The sequence below is a fragment of the Puma concolor genome, chromosome D2, assembly GCF_028749965.1.
Source record: "Puma concolor isolate L17-30 chromosome D2, mPumCon1.1.hap2, whole genome shotgun sequence".
In the NCBI taxonomy this organism is placed as follows: Eukaryota; Metazoa; Chordata; class Mammalia; order Carnivora; family Felidae; genus Puma; species Puma concolor.
In genome coordinates, this window is record NC_141677.1 from 21,198,494 (window position 1) to 21,216,397 (window position 17,904).

The following is a 17,904-nucleotide window of genomic DNA, read 5'->3' on the forward strand; positions in this document are numbered from 1 at the left end:
TCCCACCCTCTTCCGTGGGCCTCTCGTCTGCGCTTGGCTCCGGCGACTCCGTTCTGCTAATCCTCTGGTGGTTTTCTGGGTTATTTAGGCAGGTGTAGGTGGAATCTAAGTGATCAGCAGGACGCGCAGTGAGCCCAGCGTCCTCCTACACCGCCATCTTCCCTCTCTCTGAACCAGTAATTGCCATTCCCCTTCTCTTCTAATTGACTAGGAAGGAGATTGATTTTTTCTGTTTTAAAATAAGGCAAATACGGATGATTTTATGCCTTATTCTAAAGCAGCACAGTAAGTTTGGGGAATGTCTGCAACAGGTAGATTTGTTTTTTTCTTGATCCCAGTTGTAATATCTGATGTGTTATAGGTGCTTGCCACTGTGTTCCCTTAAATACTTAAAGCTTCAGTTCTTCCACCTACTCTTCAAATATACTCCTTTTTATTCTAACTCAGTTTATTAGAATTCTTGTCAAAGAGCATTCCTTGAAAGAATCTGGAGTCTGTATTACTGGCTTCAAAATTAAAGTGTGTTGACTTCCTGTCATTCTGTTTCATTCCTTTAAAATAATTTCTAGTCAGATTTAATGAGTCAGTTCAGGTTTTCTCTATCTGTTGATAAAGTATATCTTCACTGAAAAATGTGATATTGGTATGTTATTTGACCTGTTATAACATTTTTTTAAAGGAAAGTCTGTTTCTCAAGAGGTTAGAAGGAAAATTTTATTTCACAGAAAAATGTGGGTTGTGGCCCCATGATTGAGTCAAATTCACTTTTGATCAGCAGTGATTTGCCAGCTTAAAGGAAAAGTGATCAAAGTAGCACCTGGATTGGGTGGTATCTAATTTTGAACTGTGACAAGGCTCAGATAGAGTTTGAAGTAGACTCCCATCTCCATAGAGGGTTTTCACTGCATTTGTTTGGTGCCTACAAGCACATTATTCACGAAATTTCAGTGGAGTGAACATCAAATTTCACCTATATTGATGCAGAATTGATTGCATTCTTAGAGTGTGAAAAACAAGAGGAAAGCCCAAGCTGCCACTCTGAAGCCGGTCATGGATCATGGCAGATCACTATTTCACACATTTGTGTTTACTGCCAGTTTAAGTAAACTATAGTTTACTTAATAGTTTAAGGCTCTTGGAAACATTAACATTATGATGTCTTGGGTAAGCTGCTTATCATGAAATACCAAAAACTTGGAGAACAAAGTTGTTTATGAAGTTAGTTTTATTGAAGAATGTTATAGTACTGCTTTACACTGAAGACATTTAGATTTATTTGGAAGTATAATGATGTTCTGACCAAACTCCCTCATTGAAGAAACTCTACTCCAGAGATTCAGTGACTTTTCCAAGGTAACAGACCTTGTTTATGACATACAATTCAGAATTTATTATCATAATTGTGGACTTTACATATTTCCCCCCACAATGTAACCTTTTACTTTTGCAGAGTCAGTCATTAAAACTTTTAATACATCCTACATGATATCTGCTGGCTTTTCCCTATGTAATCCAAGTCAATCAGTACCCTTGAGATGTCCAGGGCTTTTTTAGAGTTTTGGCTTATATTTGCTGTTTGATAAAATCCATACCCTACAGTCACAGTCTTCCTTATAGGAAAAAAAAAATTGACCCATTACTGCTTTAGAACTACTTGCTAGTTGTGGATATATTCCCAGTATTGTGGGGAATTTTGGAGCAAGGTGGAGATACCTCTCTGCCTTTCAACACTGACAACTCCTGATGGTGTTGATGGATCCAGTCCCAGCCAATGCCCTCCTTTTTAGACAGTTTTAAAGGCTAAGGCTTCTTAGAAAGAACTTGAAATAAAACTGAAGAGGTCTCCCAGCCAAAAAAAAGTGAATTCTGGGGCACCTGGGTGGCTCAGTCTGTTAAGCATCTGACTTTGGCTCAGGTCATGATCTCATGGCTGATGGATTTGAGCCCCACATCTGGCTCTGTGCTGACAGCTCACAGTCTGGAGCCTGCTTTGGATTCTGTGTCTTCCTCTATCTGCTTCTCCCCTGCTCATGCTCGCTCACTCGCTCTCTCTCTCTCTCTCTCGAAAATAAATAAACATTAAAATAAAAAAGGAAAGTGAATTCTGTCTACTCTTCTCTTATGGAATTGAGGCTAGTTTGATATACATGCATAAAATGTACTAAAGCCATCTTGATTTCAGGCCATGATATGGAACTTTTCTTCATAAACAAATGACTGTAATATGATCTTTTATTTTGGGTGTTGTGGGTGGGAGGAGTCAGGTTAGTTAAACAAGGGATTTTCTGTTGTTTTCTCTCTTCAAGAGAACATGCTGAGAAATGAAAGCATTGCATTGAGTTTTGGGTGTTGAATCTTTTCTCAACCGTACTCAATCATGGAGACAAGAAAGTAGCTACAAACAAATCATTGGTGAAACAGTGATGGTTTAAATCTATCATATGTCAACAACTCATTACTTTCTTTTTTTTCTTAATTTTTTAAAAATGTTTATTGATTTTTGAAAGAGAGACAGAGAGAGTGGGGCAGAGAGAAGGAGTCACAGAATCTGAAGCAGGCTCCAGGCTTCAAGCTGTCAGCACAGAGCCCCACGTGGGGCTTGAACTCATGGAGTGTAAGATCATGACCTGAGCTGAAGTCGGACGCTTAACCGACTGAGCCACCCAGGCGCCCCTCATTACTTTCTGTAGCATTATAACTACAATGAAAATGGCTGACATGAGTCTTTTCTATAGATTTTGCTCTGGGACAGGAATGAAAGGGAAAGGAAGTTTAAACTTGAGGAAAGAAGGAAAAGGCAATAAAAATTTCACTGATGTTTCCAGGAACGGGAATGATTCCAAGGATGGGAAACCAGAGAGTACAACCAGAGTACCAAGAGATAATCTTTTAAAACCATTACTAAACTTCACTTAAGTTCATATAACATCCCAACTCTTTTAAATATTTATCTTTACTGAAAATATGGTTTTTAGCATGTATTCTTATAAGAACAATTGTTGCCTTATCAACTCCTTATGAATTTCCACATGGAAGTCATAGAAACCTTTTTGCTCAAAGGTTTACCTCTTTTGCAGTATGCACATGTAAAATACCCATTTTATACCCATCTTCATACAGCTTCATACAACCTATTGAAGGTTGGACCACCCTCTGGTCTTCCTCTCTTCCATAGGGTTACACCACAGATTTGGGAACAAATTGATGGGACAGGAATCTAAAACCCCAAAATCTGGAAGGACATCTGACAGTTCTCTATATTTTTATAGAGGTACTGAGATCAGGATATTTGAAGTCAAAACTGTCTGGGGAAGTGCAGGATATATGATCACCTTAGATATGAAGTTTAGGTTCTTCCTATCGATTTCCATCTCCTTCCTCTGTATAGGTAGCCATTTCCAAAAAATAGGGGCACCTTCAGTCCATTCACCTACTGTTTACTTATTATCTACTACTTGGCTGGCATCATGGAAGTTATAAAACCAATTAAGACAATCCTTGTGTTTAGAGCACTTGAGGGTTGATTATAAAGCAATGAATATTATTTTTAGAGCAAATATCTTAAAATTTTCATGCCCAAATTGGTGGTGTCCTTCAAAGTAATTATTTTGAGGGAGGGGAAGACTATACATTTATTCCCTATTACTGTACCATCTTTCAACAATCTTTATAGATGGGCTTTTCTTTACTTTTATATTTATTAATATAGTTAATTCTTTGGCTTTTCTCCATCAAGTATTTCCAGAATGGGTCTTAATAAAACCTCAGTCCCATGTAGGACACGTTTAAACTGTGAAATGGAACATTCATTGAATGTGGAGAACTGGATTTCAGGATTTAAAATAAGCATGTTAAGTTCAGCTTGGAATCAGAGTTCACATTCTATAGATATCTTTTGAGCAAGGACAAAGGAGGGAATGAAGAAGACACTATTTTTGGTTCATTAGCAGTATAAACCAGAATTTTGTCATATTTATTTTTCTCTACACTTATGAGACTTGATTATTTAAAGAACCGTTTTCCAAACAAGTGCTAATTTGGGTCCTGGATACGATTTGATGTTACATGTTGGTGACTGTGTTGTGTGTGTAGCTCTGTGTCCATTGATAATTTATATTTTTGGTCAGTAGATGGTGCTCTTTCACTTTGAAATAAAATGTATTTTCTATTGAGGCTTTTGCTTTTTATTTTGCTTATTGTTTTGTTCATACAGAGATGGTAGAAATAAATTGGATCTGAGTCTCCTTGTCCACCTGGAGATGCATAGGAATTTTAATGTGATTATCCAATGTGTAAAGTAATAGGTTTTCAGATTAGCATACCATTCAATACTTAACTGTTAATTTGTTAGTAAGAAAATATATGTTTTCCCCTGTAGAACCATTTTATGTTATATATACTTGCCTGATACATAAGACGCTACAATTATATCTTTTATGTGGTTTCATCTGCGGTGTCCTGTATTTGATTGAAGAATGACTTGGGAAACAAACAAAATGCCAGTTACTGGATCCTGGAGACCCAGGAACGTATATTTTAGCAAGTGCTACAATTCAGTGTAATCAGGTATGTTTTGAGAAGTGCCAGATTCTAATCCCCCAGGAGTAAGCATTTTCAATAGAGAATAACATCAGAGTCAGCATACAGTAATTGAAACCAAAGTCAAACATAGCTGAGATCAAAATTTTGAATGTAGACTGCTCGGAATATAAATATTGCCTACAGGAGTTATAATGCATATAATAAAAATTATTGAAGAAAATGCTTTTTTTTTTTTTTTTTACATTACTATGGTAAAGTTGGTGATAATCCTACAGAGAACAAGTGGTTTCTGTTAGAATGCACCAAAGAGCAAGCAATGTGGACACAATGCCGTACCACCTTGAGTTTGTTGGACATCGATTTTGCCCTACTTTTAGGACCCTTGCCTTATAATACTTGATACTTTAAACAAATTGTAAGGTCTTTCATCTTCACAGTGTCCCTGTTACATGGCAATTGTCAGAGGAAGGATTAAAGAACGGGTTAAGGAAAAGAGTCTAAGGCCAAGGGCAGCTCCCAGGAGACAGTCTGGGGGGGGTTGGTGGGGGGCTAGAGGTGATGGCATTGACTCAAAATACAGTTGCTGGAATGTCTCCCCAGGAAGCCAGATGCATTCCTTAGTTCTGAAGCTTGGTGGTGCACTGTTGTTGACTATGATTGTTCTGTCCTGGTCCTAAGAGCCAGTAGCTTTAGGACAGGGTTTCCTCCCTCCTTCCCATCTCTCCCATCTCTCCTATCCATCCTTCCTTCCTTCCTTCCTTCCTTCCTTCCTTCCTTCCATCCATCCATCCATCCATCCGTCCACCCATACATCCATCCTTCAGTTGCTCATTTTGACCTTGTTAATGTGACATGCTCATCATGGCATTGATTTTCAGATGGACTGCTGGTTGAGGATGGGTAAGTCATGATACCAGGGAAGTACATGTACTTTGATAAAATTCCCACCAGGTGATTCTCTTTTCTTATCCTAGAGAATTGATGGTTTGGAATTCTCAGCTAACATTTCCTGACCCTGTTGTTGATCTGAGGTGTAATTCAGTGTAGGATGGACTCCACAGAGAAGGTGGCGTGTTATAGGCAGTCAGTAAGATTGGCATCACTAATGATGGTGATGATGATGCTCTGTTATCCAGCTTTATTGCTTTCGTGATATCACTTTATCATAAGGCTAGTGGTATGGAACTTCTGGCTTACCTCAAAATGGTCTTGGTCTCTGTCAGGCTACCCATGGGGTAATAGAGCACCCTATTATGGCAGAGACTTAGAAAGAGAGAAGAGACACGTCCTCACCGGAGAGTTTTAACTGTGATGTTTCCCTTCTTCTGAAGATTCTAGCTTGGCCAGCTGTCTCATCTCCTCAAAGCTTTTACTCAGACCTCACTTTCTGAATCAGGCCTAATGCACTGACCCCTTCCCACAGCTGGTCCTCCTCATGCTTTTGTCTCGTTCTCCTCTTCATAACAGTTATGTTAGAATACACTAGATAATTTGTTTATTTGATTTAGTTTTGTCTCCCTGTACAAGACTGTCAGCTCCATGTGGACAAAGGTCTTTTTCTTCACTAATATATCCCTTGGGCCCTAGAATAGTGCCTGGTACAGGAAATACTTGCTGAATGAATTAATGCTTTCCTTTATAACATTCTGTGGCTGTAATAAGTAACACATATAGTATATATTAGCCATTTAACACTAATTCTGAATAAATATTAAATATTACTGAATGAAGATTATGTTTTATTCTGTTAACCTTGACCTGTAAAGATAACTTCTGAATTAGGTTAGCACATGGTTTAAAGTCTGGATGCAGAGTTGGAAGACATGAGATTATAATGAATGAGCCTATTGGTGGTTTTCTAGGGCAAGTTACCTGCTCCATGCCTTAGTTTCCTCTGGAAATAACCTCACAGAACTGTGATTAAATTAGCTTATGGATTAAATGAGCTCATGCATCTAAAGCCCTAGATAAGGGCTTGGGGTATAGCAAGAATGTAGTCATAAATTGAATTTATAGATTCTTGTTTAAAAAAAAATTATATGATAAACTTACTTTGCAGGTAAGTGATTTGACCAGTTGTCAGAAGGAAAAGACCACACAGATAAATGTACAACTTGGAGATTTTCCATATTCCTGTCTTAATTGCAGTGTTAACACACCTAGAATGAATCAAATATTGAATTTCTTATGGAATCTGTTTTCTTATATTGTAACATCAATTTTAAAACAAAGAGTTTTAGGGGTTTCACATGAGCCCTTTTTTGATTTCTTATAGATCCCCATATTAAGGTTTCTGGAAAGAAAGAAGATGTTAAGGAGGCCAAGGAAATGATCATGTCTGTCTTAGACACAAAAGTAAGTGAATGTTAAGGACACTCAGATGTCAGAACCTTGTCTCTGCAAGGGCTACTTCATGCTGTTATGAAAAGAACCATTTGGAGAAGAAAAACCAGGAGAAAGTAATGGTGGGTTTTAAAATAAGCATGTGTGTTTCTACAATGGATGTAAAATTCTGTTTAAAATTTGAATGGGTTCTGTCATGCTGGGTAATTGAGTGATATTTTCAGAAATCAACACTGACCCTGATTAGTGTGGGGCAAATAATGAAGTTTAGGAGAATTAGCATATTGCCTTTATGATGCCAGAATGATCTTCTATATAATTGTGCGTGATGGCATGAAACCTGACAGTTTCTTTTGTAAGTTCTTTCTCTCTGCATGTATAGGTATAGAGAGATAATAAGGAAATTTAGATGTGTAAAAATAAACACTCCCTTGTGAGAATTTATTCTAGTAAATATTTCTAAATCACTTAGTATATGTCAGGCACTTTGCTGAGCATTTTACAAATACTAATTTGTTTAATGCTTATAAACTAACTCAGCACAGAGATATTAGGGAATTTTCCCAGAATCTGTAGCTAATAAATGGAGAAGTGGGATTTAAATCCAGGATGTCTGGTTCTTAACCACTGTGTTTTGCGACCTGATATTCCATTGAAATAGTTTCTGATCTCTTCCTTTTTTTTTTTTTTTTCCTTTTCTTGTTCTTTTAATTTTTGGAATTATTCACCTTCTAATTATTAAATATTCTAATTTTTTTCCCAAAAAAGAATGTATGTTCCCTGTATTTAAAATGCTAAACTAAAAGAAGAACAAAGTTTAAAGACCAAAGTATTTAATGGATATGTTTAAAATTTAAGAATTAAGATGTAAAAACTATTGATATTTTTAATGTCTTATTTTGACTTTTTAATTTTACTTTAAAAACTGAAGGACTGAAGAATTTCGATATTAGTCTTATAAATGAGAAAATATTTCATGTGTTTATAATTGTACAATACTGAATTTCCCAAAATTAAATACATAGATTCTAACATGACCACAGTTATTCATTATGTCTTAGAATTTTACATTTTGCTTTATTATAACTAATCTTACACTTTGTACTGGTTTATGTAAGCCGTGTTACTGCTAGAGAGCTGTGCTTTGTTTTCCTTTCCTCACTCTTCTTCCTACCAGCAAGAATAGTAGATCTGCTCTGTAGTTTGGCCTATAGTAATGGACTGGTTGTGAAAACAATGCTTACAAATACCTTTTTAGTTTTGAGTTTTATTTTTATTGTTTTCTGTCACAGTTCAACAGTCCTACTAACATACATATATTCAGTCTTGCAGTTGTTTTCATCTGTTTTTAGTTATTTGAATTAAATGTTTCATGAATAATGTCTGTTAAAGAAAAAAATGAGATGAGTAATTTATTTGTAACTCTGCCTGACTTTATTTAAATGATATTTTCCAAATAAATATCTTGTATAGCCAAAGAGAAATGATAGAAATTGCACATTTATAGATTAATATGATTCCAAAAAATCTGTAAGATTTCCCACCAGGTCACTTGTTTTTAGTACTGTCCCCTTGGATAAAATGTGTTTTAAGGAGTTGTTCCTTCCTTTTGCATGCATCAAGAAATAATACATTATTTCCATGTAGAGCAATCGAGTCACTTTGAAGATGGATGTTTCACATACAGAACATTCTCATGTAATCGGCAAAGGTGGCAACAATATTAAAAAAGTGATGGAAGAAACAGGATGCCACATCCACTTTCCAGATTCCAACAGGAATAACCAAGCAGAAAAAAGCAACCAGGTGCTTTGTCTTTTCACATGAACTGTTATGGGACAGATTAAAGCTTTGATTTTCCATATGCATATCTTTTTTGGGAGATGAAAGCAAAAAAACAATCATGGAGATACCATATTGATTTTACTAATATGTGACTATACAGAAATGAATGAATAAGCAAACACCAGAATCAGACCTTTAAATGCAGAGAACAAACTGATGCTTCCTAGAGGAGAGGGGGGATTGGGCAAAATGGGTGAAGGGGAGTGGGAGTTACAGGCTTCCAGTTATGGAATGAGTAAGTCATGGAAATAAAAGGCACAGCATAGAGAATATAGCCAGTGGTGTTGTAATAGCAACATATGATGATAGATGGTAGCTATGGTGAGCATAGCATAATGTATAAGCTTGTCAAATCACTGATGTTGTACACCTGAAACTAATGTAACATTGTGTGTCAACTATACTAAAAAATAAAAATAAATAAGAATGTATGACTCTTTCCCAGGAGATTGAAGGTGCTCTACTTTTTTAAAGAGATGAATTATAGGTAGGCCATAAAGTGCTTATCTCTAACTGGTTGGTAGAAGAGAGAGGAGCAACATAAATGCGATGGCAATATAAAACGAAGTCCCTAAGGAAAGACCCAGGGAGCATTACATTAGGAAAGGACCTACAGCCTTGCCTGTTCCAAGAACCTGTTCAGTGTGGGGATTCTGTTGGTAGCATCATACCCGTGGTTCTCCAGGGTACACCAGATCACCTGCTCAGAGTGCACACACGAGTGCCCGACTTCCTCACGTTGGTGGAATTATGTTTCTCTTTAGTTTATACACGTTTTTTCTAGTTCTTGTATTTGAAAACAAATGAAACTTACCTGTCCATACAAAGCACTTTCAGTACTTGAAGAACAGATAGAATTATTTGTGTTATTTGGAAGTTTTCTCTCTAATCACAATACTAGAAACTGTCAGCCTCAAAGAAGAATAGGGTAGTCTTTTCTCTATGAGGACTAATGGTGATGGTGACACACACATAAGGAAGATAGAAAGCAAGGGCAGTATTCAAAACATTTGACAATTGGTATGGCACGGGGCATGGTCCATTAGGAGCAGTGTCCTGGAGCCCTACACCCTTGCTCTCATGTCAAGATTAATTCTTTTTTTGTTTTTTTAAATATTTTTTAATGTTTATTTTTGAGAGATAGAGACAGAGCACAAACGGAGGAGGGCAGAGAGAGAGGGAGACACAGATTCCGAAGCAGGTTCCGGGCTCTCAGCTGTCAGCACAAAGCCTGATGTGGGGCTTGAACTCACGAGCCATGAGATAGTGAGATATGACCTGAGCTGAAGTTGAACGCTTAACTGACTGAGCCACCCAGGCGCCCCCAAGATTAATTTTTTACTTGATGGATCGTGGGAAAGTTCAGGGGATCCCAGGAGAGAGCTGGAGGTGGTGTTGAAGCAATAGTTTTTTTTAACCAATTAGCATGAAGTGGTTCAATATTTTGAGTACTGCAGCAATATCATTGTATATTGATATATTGTACAGAGTTGATATACAGTATGCAGAGTTTAAACAAAAGGTAGAAAATGCAGTAAACGAGAAATGAGAAGGGGAGCAGGATGGGATTATGGGGACTGTGAGGCTTACATAAGTCTGGGGGTTGATGTAAATCAGTTGACACAAATCAGCTGAGGAACTTGTTAAAATGCAAATTGTGATTAAGCAGGTCTGGGTTGGTGCTTGAGACCCTTCATTTTTAACAAGCTTCTAGATAATGGCAGTGCTGTTTTTCCTGGATGACACTTTCAGTGGCAAGGGTGTAGATAGCTGGAAAAGCAGATGTGGGCTCAAAATAAATCTACTGTATTTTCTTATTTTTGCAGGTATCTATAGCAGGACAACCAGCAGGAGTAGAATCTGCCCGAGTTAGAATTCGGGTAACTATTTATTACTTTAATACTGTAAATCAGTATCAGCAGTGTTTGCATCATAAGACAATAAAAATATCTTAGTGTATCAATTTATAACCAAATCATATGTTCAATCGGTAGGAAATAGTGACAGAAGTTGTTTTAATGTGTTGAAGATGTTTCTTAGTGATGTTCCATTTTGTACCTGACTCCGTTTCTCTGATGATTTTGAGATGATCAGAAAGAGGCCCGAGGAAGAATACCACAGGCAGTCTAGGTTACAAACTCTCTGGTTTCACAGACTCCTTTTATTCGAGAAACTACCTAGTTTGCTCAAGCTTATATCTGTAATAAAAGCAATTTATGTTTTAGAATTCCATCCTCAGAAAAAAAAGAACAAGTTATGCATATCTCTAAGCATGCAGTGACTCAACTCTCTGCCTCGGGCTCTAATACTTTCATTTAGGAGCTGCTTCCTTTGGTGCTGATGTTTGAGTTACCAATCGCTGGGATTCTTCAGCCAGTTCCCGATCCTAACTCCCCCTCGATTCAGCACATATCACAAACATACAACATTTCAGTGTCATTTAAACAGCGTTCCCGAATGTATGGTGCTACTGTGATAGTACGAGGGTCTCAGAATAACACCAGTGCTGTGAAGGTAAGTAATTGAGATAATTATGAACATTGTAAGTGTACAAATTATGCAAGTTTTACTTTCAGAGGATTTTAGATTAATCCGTTTTCTAGAATTTTTCCTTGTATTGCATTATGGGTTATAGAATTCTTTGAATTTCTCTGTAGCAATTAGAAGTACGCTAGAATCTTTCCTTGTATATGGACAGTCATTTTATAGGATTATTTCCCACCCTTTTCTCCTAGGAAGGAACCGCTATGCTGTTGGAACATCTCGCTGGGAGCTTGGCATCAGCTATTCCTGTGAGCACACAACTAGATATTGCAGCTCAACATCATCTCTTTATGATGGGTCGAAATGGAAGCAACATCAAACATATCATGCAAAGAACAGGTGCTCAGATCCACTTTCCTGACCCCAGTAACCCACAAAAGAAATCCACTGTCTACCTCCAGGGCACCATTGAGTCTGTCTGTCTTGCAAGGCAATATCTCATGGTAGGTTTATTGATATTAGTGTTACTATTTTATTTTACTTCGTTTACTTCTTTGAGTACAGTATATGTTGGCACACATACCATACTACTGGTATTTATGAAAACATTTGGAAGCCTTGTCAGATAAGGAAGTTTCTTGGTAAAGGCAAATAAAATAAGAGTAAAGTATGTAGTACCTCACAAGCTTAATTTCATTGCATAGGTGAGTAATTTATTTGCTGTATTTTTTTTAACTTAAACTAAACACAAAAGAGGATACAGTGAAATAATGGGCTGTATTTTGTAGGAGGTGATTATTTTCATCTGACATGTAGTATTAGTTTGCATTTGACAAAAAAAGTCTTCTGTTTAAACAGAAAAGTAAAAATAACTTTTTACCCTCAAAGACATAAATTTTAGTGGCCTGAAACATTTTAAAATTTCAAAAATCTCTGATACAATTTAAAAAATGGAATTTAAGCCTTGAATTTGAGTCTTAACGCATTGAAGAGAATAGCAATTATATAATTTGATACTGGTTCCGATTTAAAATTTGCTATATTTCTGTCCTTCCTATATTCATTTAAAAACACAGTGTGGGGGTGCCTGGGTGGCACAGTCGGTTGGGCGTCCGACTTCAGCCAGGTCACGATCTCGCGGTCCGTGAGTTCGAGCCCCGCGTCGGGCTCTGGGCTGATGGCTCAGAGCCTGGAGCCTGTTTCCGATTCTGTGTCTCCCTCTCTCTCTGCCCCTCGCCCGTTCATGCTGTGTCTCTCTCTGTCCCAAAAATAAATAAACGTTGAAAAAAAAATTTTTTTTAAAATAAAAAAAATAAAAACACAGTGTGTAGGTTGATACATAGTAACAAAGTGGATTGACACAATGTGGGCTCATAAATATTCTTATTAAAAACACCATTTTATTCTGTTCAAGAACTTGATCTATAATGATATTTGAATCAGTAACCTTCGGGTGTGATCTTTGCTATTGTTAACTCACAGAATTTGTTTTTGAGAAACTTTAAGAAAATCCAAATTTTTATTATTGATTCCATTCCTCTGACAGATAAGAACTTGTTACAGTCATTAAGCATACATAATTATTTTGTTGTGAATGATTTTTTTTAGCCAAGCTTAGTTTACCAGACTACTTTTAAAATATCACTAGTTAGGTAGCATATTTGTATCCAAAGATTATTATGATTACTTTTCATAATTTTCTTTTTTTCTGATTTTTAAGTTCTTGAAGTATTATTTTAAGTGAACTTTTTCAGGCATTCTATGCAGTTAGGAGTTCATATTCATGCTTTGACCGTACCTGCCAAAAATACAAGTGTGCAATGAGATATATTATTGTACAATATTGAAAGAAGTGAGGAAGAGAGGAGTAAATTAAAAGGCTTTTAATCTATATTTTAAATCCAAAAATCACTTTTATCCACAAGGAAAATGAAGCACAGTAATTTCACTTTAATTCCAGTGTATTTGGCTGTTATTTCTCCTGATACTTATATACAGAACCCAACTAGTACTAGGCAGGCTGGTACTGAGCATCCTGTGAATCAGTAAAAGTATGGGATGTAGTTCCTATATGTAGTAGATTCGGGGCCAGGAAGAAAGCATCAGAGAAAGAAACAAGTGCTAACCTGTGCAGTGCTAAAAAGTGAGAAGGCTAAAAGAAGGAACAGTAGTAGCAGTTTACCTCAGGAAGGAGATAAGGTTGGAGCTGCAGCAGAAGAGAGGTAGGACTTTGGTTGGTGAAGAAGCCTTTTGGTGAGTTGAGACCAAAGTACAGTATCTGTTTGAACAGTGGTCAAGAGGCCGGTCTAACCTGGGGAAGGGACAGATGTATAGACATACAGACCTGTGATTGCACAAGCAAAGGGCCAGAGTGTGGACATCTCTACTGATACATGTTTAGATTTCATTCAGAAGGCGACAAAAAATCACTACTGTAAGTCTTTGAGCAAAAGCACAAGATTCATACTCTTGATCTGGATGAGAATCTAATTTCTGGCATCTGTAACAAAACTGAAGTCAGAGAATGGAAGAGTTTTCCAAGGTGGAAAGTGAGTAAAAAAATTCAGAGCCAATAACAGAAAACTTCAGACATGTATAATGTTGTCTTTTAAAAAATAGTTTATGCCCTCAGTATTATTTCCACACCAGTTTTCTAAGCTTTGTTAAAGTATGTAATTTAGCTTTAATACTTGGGTTTATTCTTTAAGCCCATAGAATATTGCATTATTTGTAGGCACGTTAAGTTATCAGATGTTTAAATGAGTAATGTTTTTACCTCTGACACTCTCTTTTGTGACACTTCGTAGGGTTGTCTTCCTCTTGTGTTGATGTTTGATATGAAGGAAGAAATTGAAGTGGACCCACAGTTCACTGCCCAGCTGATGGAACAGCTTGATGTCTTCATCAGCATTAAACCGAAGCCGAAACAGCCAAGCAAGGTGGGTTCAGAGTCCAGACCCAGAGCACCACGTTCCAGCTAGTTCTGTTTTCATATAAATGTTATTTGCATATACATGGAATTAAATATTCTATATAATATATATATCATTATGTATTATACTTAGTTATTTAAATACATAAATTTGTACCATTCATTATTGATCATCATTTTATTTAAATATGGGTTGGTTTTGGAGTCCATATTGAATGACCATTATTTTTTACAAATATATGAGAAGAGAAAATACATTTTTATTAATTTGCAGTCTGGTAACTTTCAGCTTTGTTAAGTTATCAGAGAGTTAAATAAGGCTAAACATTGTGTTAAGTGTGCATGTGTATGTGTACATATCCAGTGCAATTCAAAAATATTTAGCTTACGTACTCTGTGAGCCACTCTGCTGGCCCTGGAGACTTAAAGAATAGGTGCCCGTTCTCTTTAAGAAAATAAAGTGATAATAACGATCAAAAGTAAATAATGAAGTATTCCCAGTTCAGCCTTCTTGGAACTTCTCCTCTAAGATCTTGCAGAATTTCAATAATTACATGTATAGTCAAAATTTAATAGGATAAACCTGATGATGTTAAATGCTAGTGAGAATGTGAGGGAAGAGGAATGTTCCTACATTAATGTTTGGTAAATTGGCACAGCCACTTTGAGGAACAATAGCAACTGTCAGATCACACTGAAAATATTGATAGCCTCGACCCCCCAGTATTTATGCCTAGTTATACACCCTGAAGAGACCTTTGTACCAGATGTCAGAAGACAAGAAGCAAGTTGCTTCTTTTAACATGTACTAATGAAATCATTTATGAAAATTTTTATTCTAGTAGTTAAAACACGTAACAGTTATGCTTTCCATTTTTTAATTTTTGTTAATCTTGTTATGTGTATCATGGTGTAAGTATAGTATGTATCATGGACAATTTTGTATATATGTAAATACCATGGCGTTCAGTGTCTAAAGAAAAACAATCATGCCTTCTTCAAAAGTAAACTTTAAAGGAAAAGATAGGATTGATTCTAAGTGAGCTTAATATAATGAGTTTAGAGTTAGAGAACAGGACATTAATTTTATGTATCTTGAAGCTTCATGCTTGACTAATTTGAGTTGACTGAAGTCACTGTAGATACCAGGACTAAAAGCTAAAGACAGAAGAGATTTTGTGCATATAAAGAGAGTCAAACACATGAGAAATTCCTGGAGCTTAGTAAGAAATGAGCACAGATCAGGGGAAAATAGATTGTGAGAATTCTAAAGCCTTTTAGCGTCCCAGGGCCATTTAATTCTTCCTAGCTGGCCCTGAAGCTGACTACTGCATTAACTGCTTTCTCAGTCACAAATTTTCTTTATTGCCCATTGGAGGCTCTCCCTCTTGAGTTCACACTTCCAATTTTCTAGATGAGTCCATTGAGAAAAAATATATTGTTTAGAAATTTATTTTACCATGAGCTTTGCCATAGATATCAGTGAGGAATCGTGGTACCTTAAGGTCTATTAGTTAACTAGTAGGCTATAAATGTCAAATGTAAGTGACTGTTATTATGCAGTCTGTATGTAGTGACTAGTTTGATTTGTTTTGTAAAGATGAGATAAAGGGCAGAAAGCATTAATGTAAAAAAAAGCAAGTGGACATAAAGAGAATGGGCTGTAGATGCGAACGACCTGAGGTCCAGTCTTCTCGCTGCCCCTCCAGCTAGGCTGTGCCTGTGGATAGGTCCCTTATCCTCACTAAATATGAATATTCATTCCCACCCAGAAGGTGTCTGCCAGGCATTTAGATGTATGTGCAGTTTCAATCACAGTGCCTGGCACACAGGACATACCCAATAAAATGTCACTAACATTTTATGGTTTTACCAAAAGGAATAAACATAAGAAATAAGCGGTTAGAATTTTTAATTGATTTTATTTTTTTTTTTATTTTTTTTTTCAACGTTTATTTATTTTTGGGACAGAGAGAGACAGAGCATGAACGGGGGAGGGGCAGAGAGAGAGAGGGAGACACAGAATCGGAAACAGGCTCCAGGCTCTGAGCCATCAGCCCAGAGCCCGACGCGGGGCTCGAACTCACGGACCGCGAGATCGTGACCTGGCTGAAGTCGGACGCTTAACTGACTGCGCCACCCAGGCACCCCTAGAATTTTTAATTGATTTTAAAACAGCATTGGTTCCCTGACTGGAATCCTTTTTACCATATTCGTTTCTCACCCACCTCCCAATACATTGTATTGCATATCACCTTTTTCTTTCCCATTATGTGTTTTCATAGTCTGTGATTGTGAAAAGTGTTGAGCGAAATGCCTTAAATATGTATGAAGCAAGGAAATGTCTCCTCGGACTTGAAAGCAGTGGGGTTACCATAACAACCAGTCCATCCCCAGCATCGTGCCCTGCCGGCCTGGCATGTCCCAGCCTGGACATCTTAGCTTCAGCAGGCCTTGGACTCACTGGACTAGGTATAAAATTTATTATTATAGCGCTTCTCAGTCACTGGGGGATTGCTTAGCCAGTTCCCTTTCTTTCTACCTTTTGGGGCTACATTTTAAAGGCTTTTTCTCTCATCAGGCTCTAAGATCAAGTGAAAAAGCAACAAAACTCACATCAATCCATTTTGGGTTTTTTTGTTAGAATATAGATTTTTGTTACTCAGATTCTTTTTATTTCGGCATAAATAATCGAGGTCTAACTGTTTCATTTTCAGTGGCTGTGTTTGTTCTTTTAAATTAAGAATGCCATTGAGAGTGAAGTGAGCAGGCTAACTATAATTTATGTGTTTGTTCTCTCTTGCATTTGCAATATTGCCATCCATCCCTAGAGGTAAAGATTATCCAGTGTGCTTTTCAAAAAGTAATTGCAGGTCTGTATGAGGGGTAGGGAGAGGGGGAAGTGAAAGTGAGCAGAACCCCCACTCCCAGAGGTCAGAACTGCCTCATCCAGATGCAGAGGAAATCTAGCCTGCGGCCACCAAGAGGGGCAAATGGACTTGTATTTATATCTAAGGTGAAGAAGATGAAAAAGAAAAATAAAAGATGAAAGAGCATCACCCCCTCAGTGCCTTAGTTCTTTGAGAAAGTGAGGTGAGGCGTTTCATGGTTGTGATGATATGTACTGCCTCATTTATGGATTTCCATCTGACAGGCTAAAGTTCATTGCCATGTTGCAGTTATGCTAGTTCACTACTTTCTTGCACATTTTTCAGTAGCCTTAATATAAAAAGTGAATGTAATAACCCTAGAAAATCATTCTGCCTCACTCAGTGTTGATCTGAGACAGAAAAAATACTCTCAGCGTTCTGTAAACTTTTTTCCTAATGGTTATTTCATGCTTTAAAAATTATAATATGGTTATAATATAATTAAGATTCCAAGTAGCCCTGTCTAGGCATCATTACAGTAAAGACAGACTCTTTTTCCCTTGGCCTCTAATCTCCCAAAGTTGTCCGTTCCACTGGAGACCTGGACAGTCATAATAACATATGCATGTGAATCAGGAAGTGGCAGGTAAGAGAATTTAGCAGGAACCAAGTTGTTCCTGCACTAGAGAGAAAAAAGTGAGCAAAGATTCAGTTACTCAGGTTTTTAAATGTTTTCATGTCTGTACCTATCCTGTAATACTTAATACTTTAAATATTCCTGGAAAATTGTATACAATTTCATATTTTACTTTAGAATATATTTTAAATGCCTGAAGGAAATTTTCATTACTTAAATCAAACATTAAATCCTTTAAACAAGCAAGAAAC

General features: G+C 36.9%; 1 protein-coding gene across 5 annotated transcripts in view; it reads left to right on the forward strand.

Moving 5' to 3' along the window:
- Positions 1 to 17,904, forward strand: part of BICC1 (BicC family RNA binding protein 1) — a 288,148-nt gene that overhangs the window by 243,708 nt on the left and 26,536 nt on the right. For 4 of the 5 annotated variants that reach the window (XM_086679750.1, XM_025917991.2, XM_086679748.1 and 1 more), the window contains exons 4-10: positions 6,818 to 6,897; positions 8,533 to 8,691; positions 10,557 to 10,610; positions 11,050 to 11,244; positions 11,466 to 11,717; positions 14,022 to 14,153; positions 16,432 to 16,618. In XM_086679750.1, the coding sequence (XP_086535876.1) occupies positions 6,818 to 6,897; positions 8,533 to 8,691; positions 10,557 to 10,610; positions 11,050 to 11,244; positions 11,466 to 11,717; positions 14,022 to 14,153; positions 16,432 to 16,618 (1,059 nt within the window). Of the gene's footprint in view, positions 1 to 6,817; positions 7,008 to 8,532; positions 8,692 to 10,556; positions 10,611 to 11,049; positions 11,245 to 11,465; positions 11,718 to 14,021; positions 14,154 to 16,431; positions 16,619 to 17,904 lie in introns of those variants that run through there. The other variant, XM_086679751.1, reaches the window with a different exon arrangement.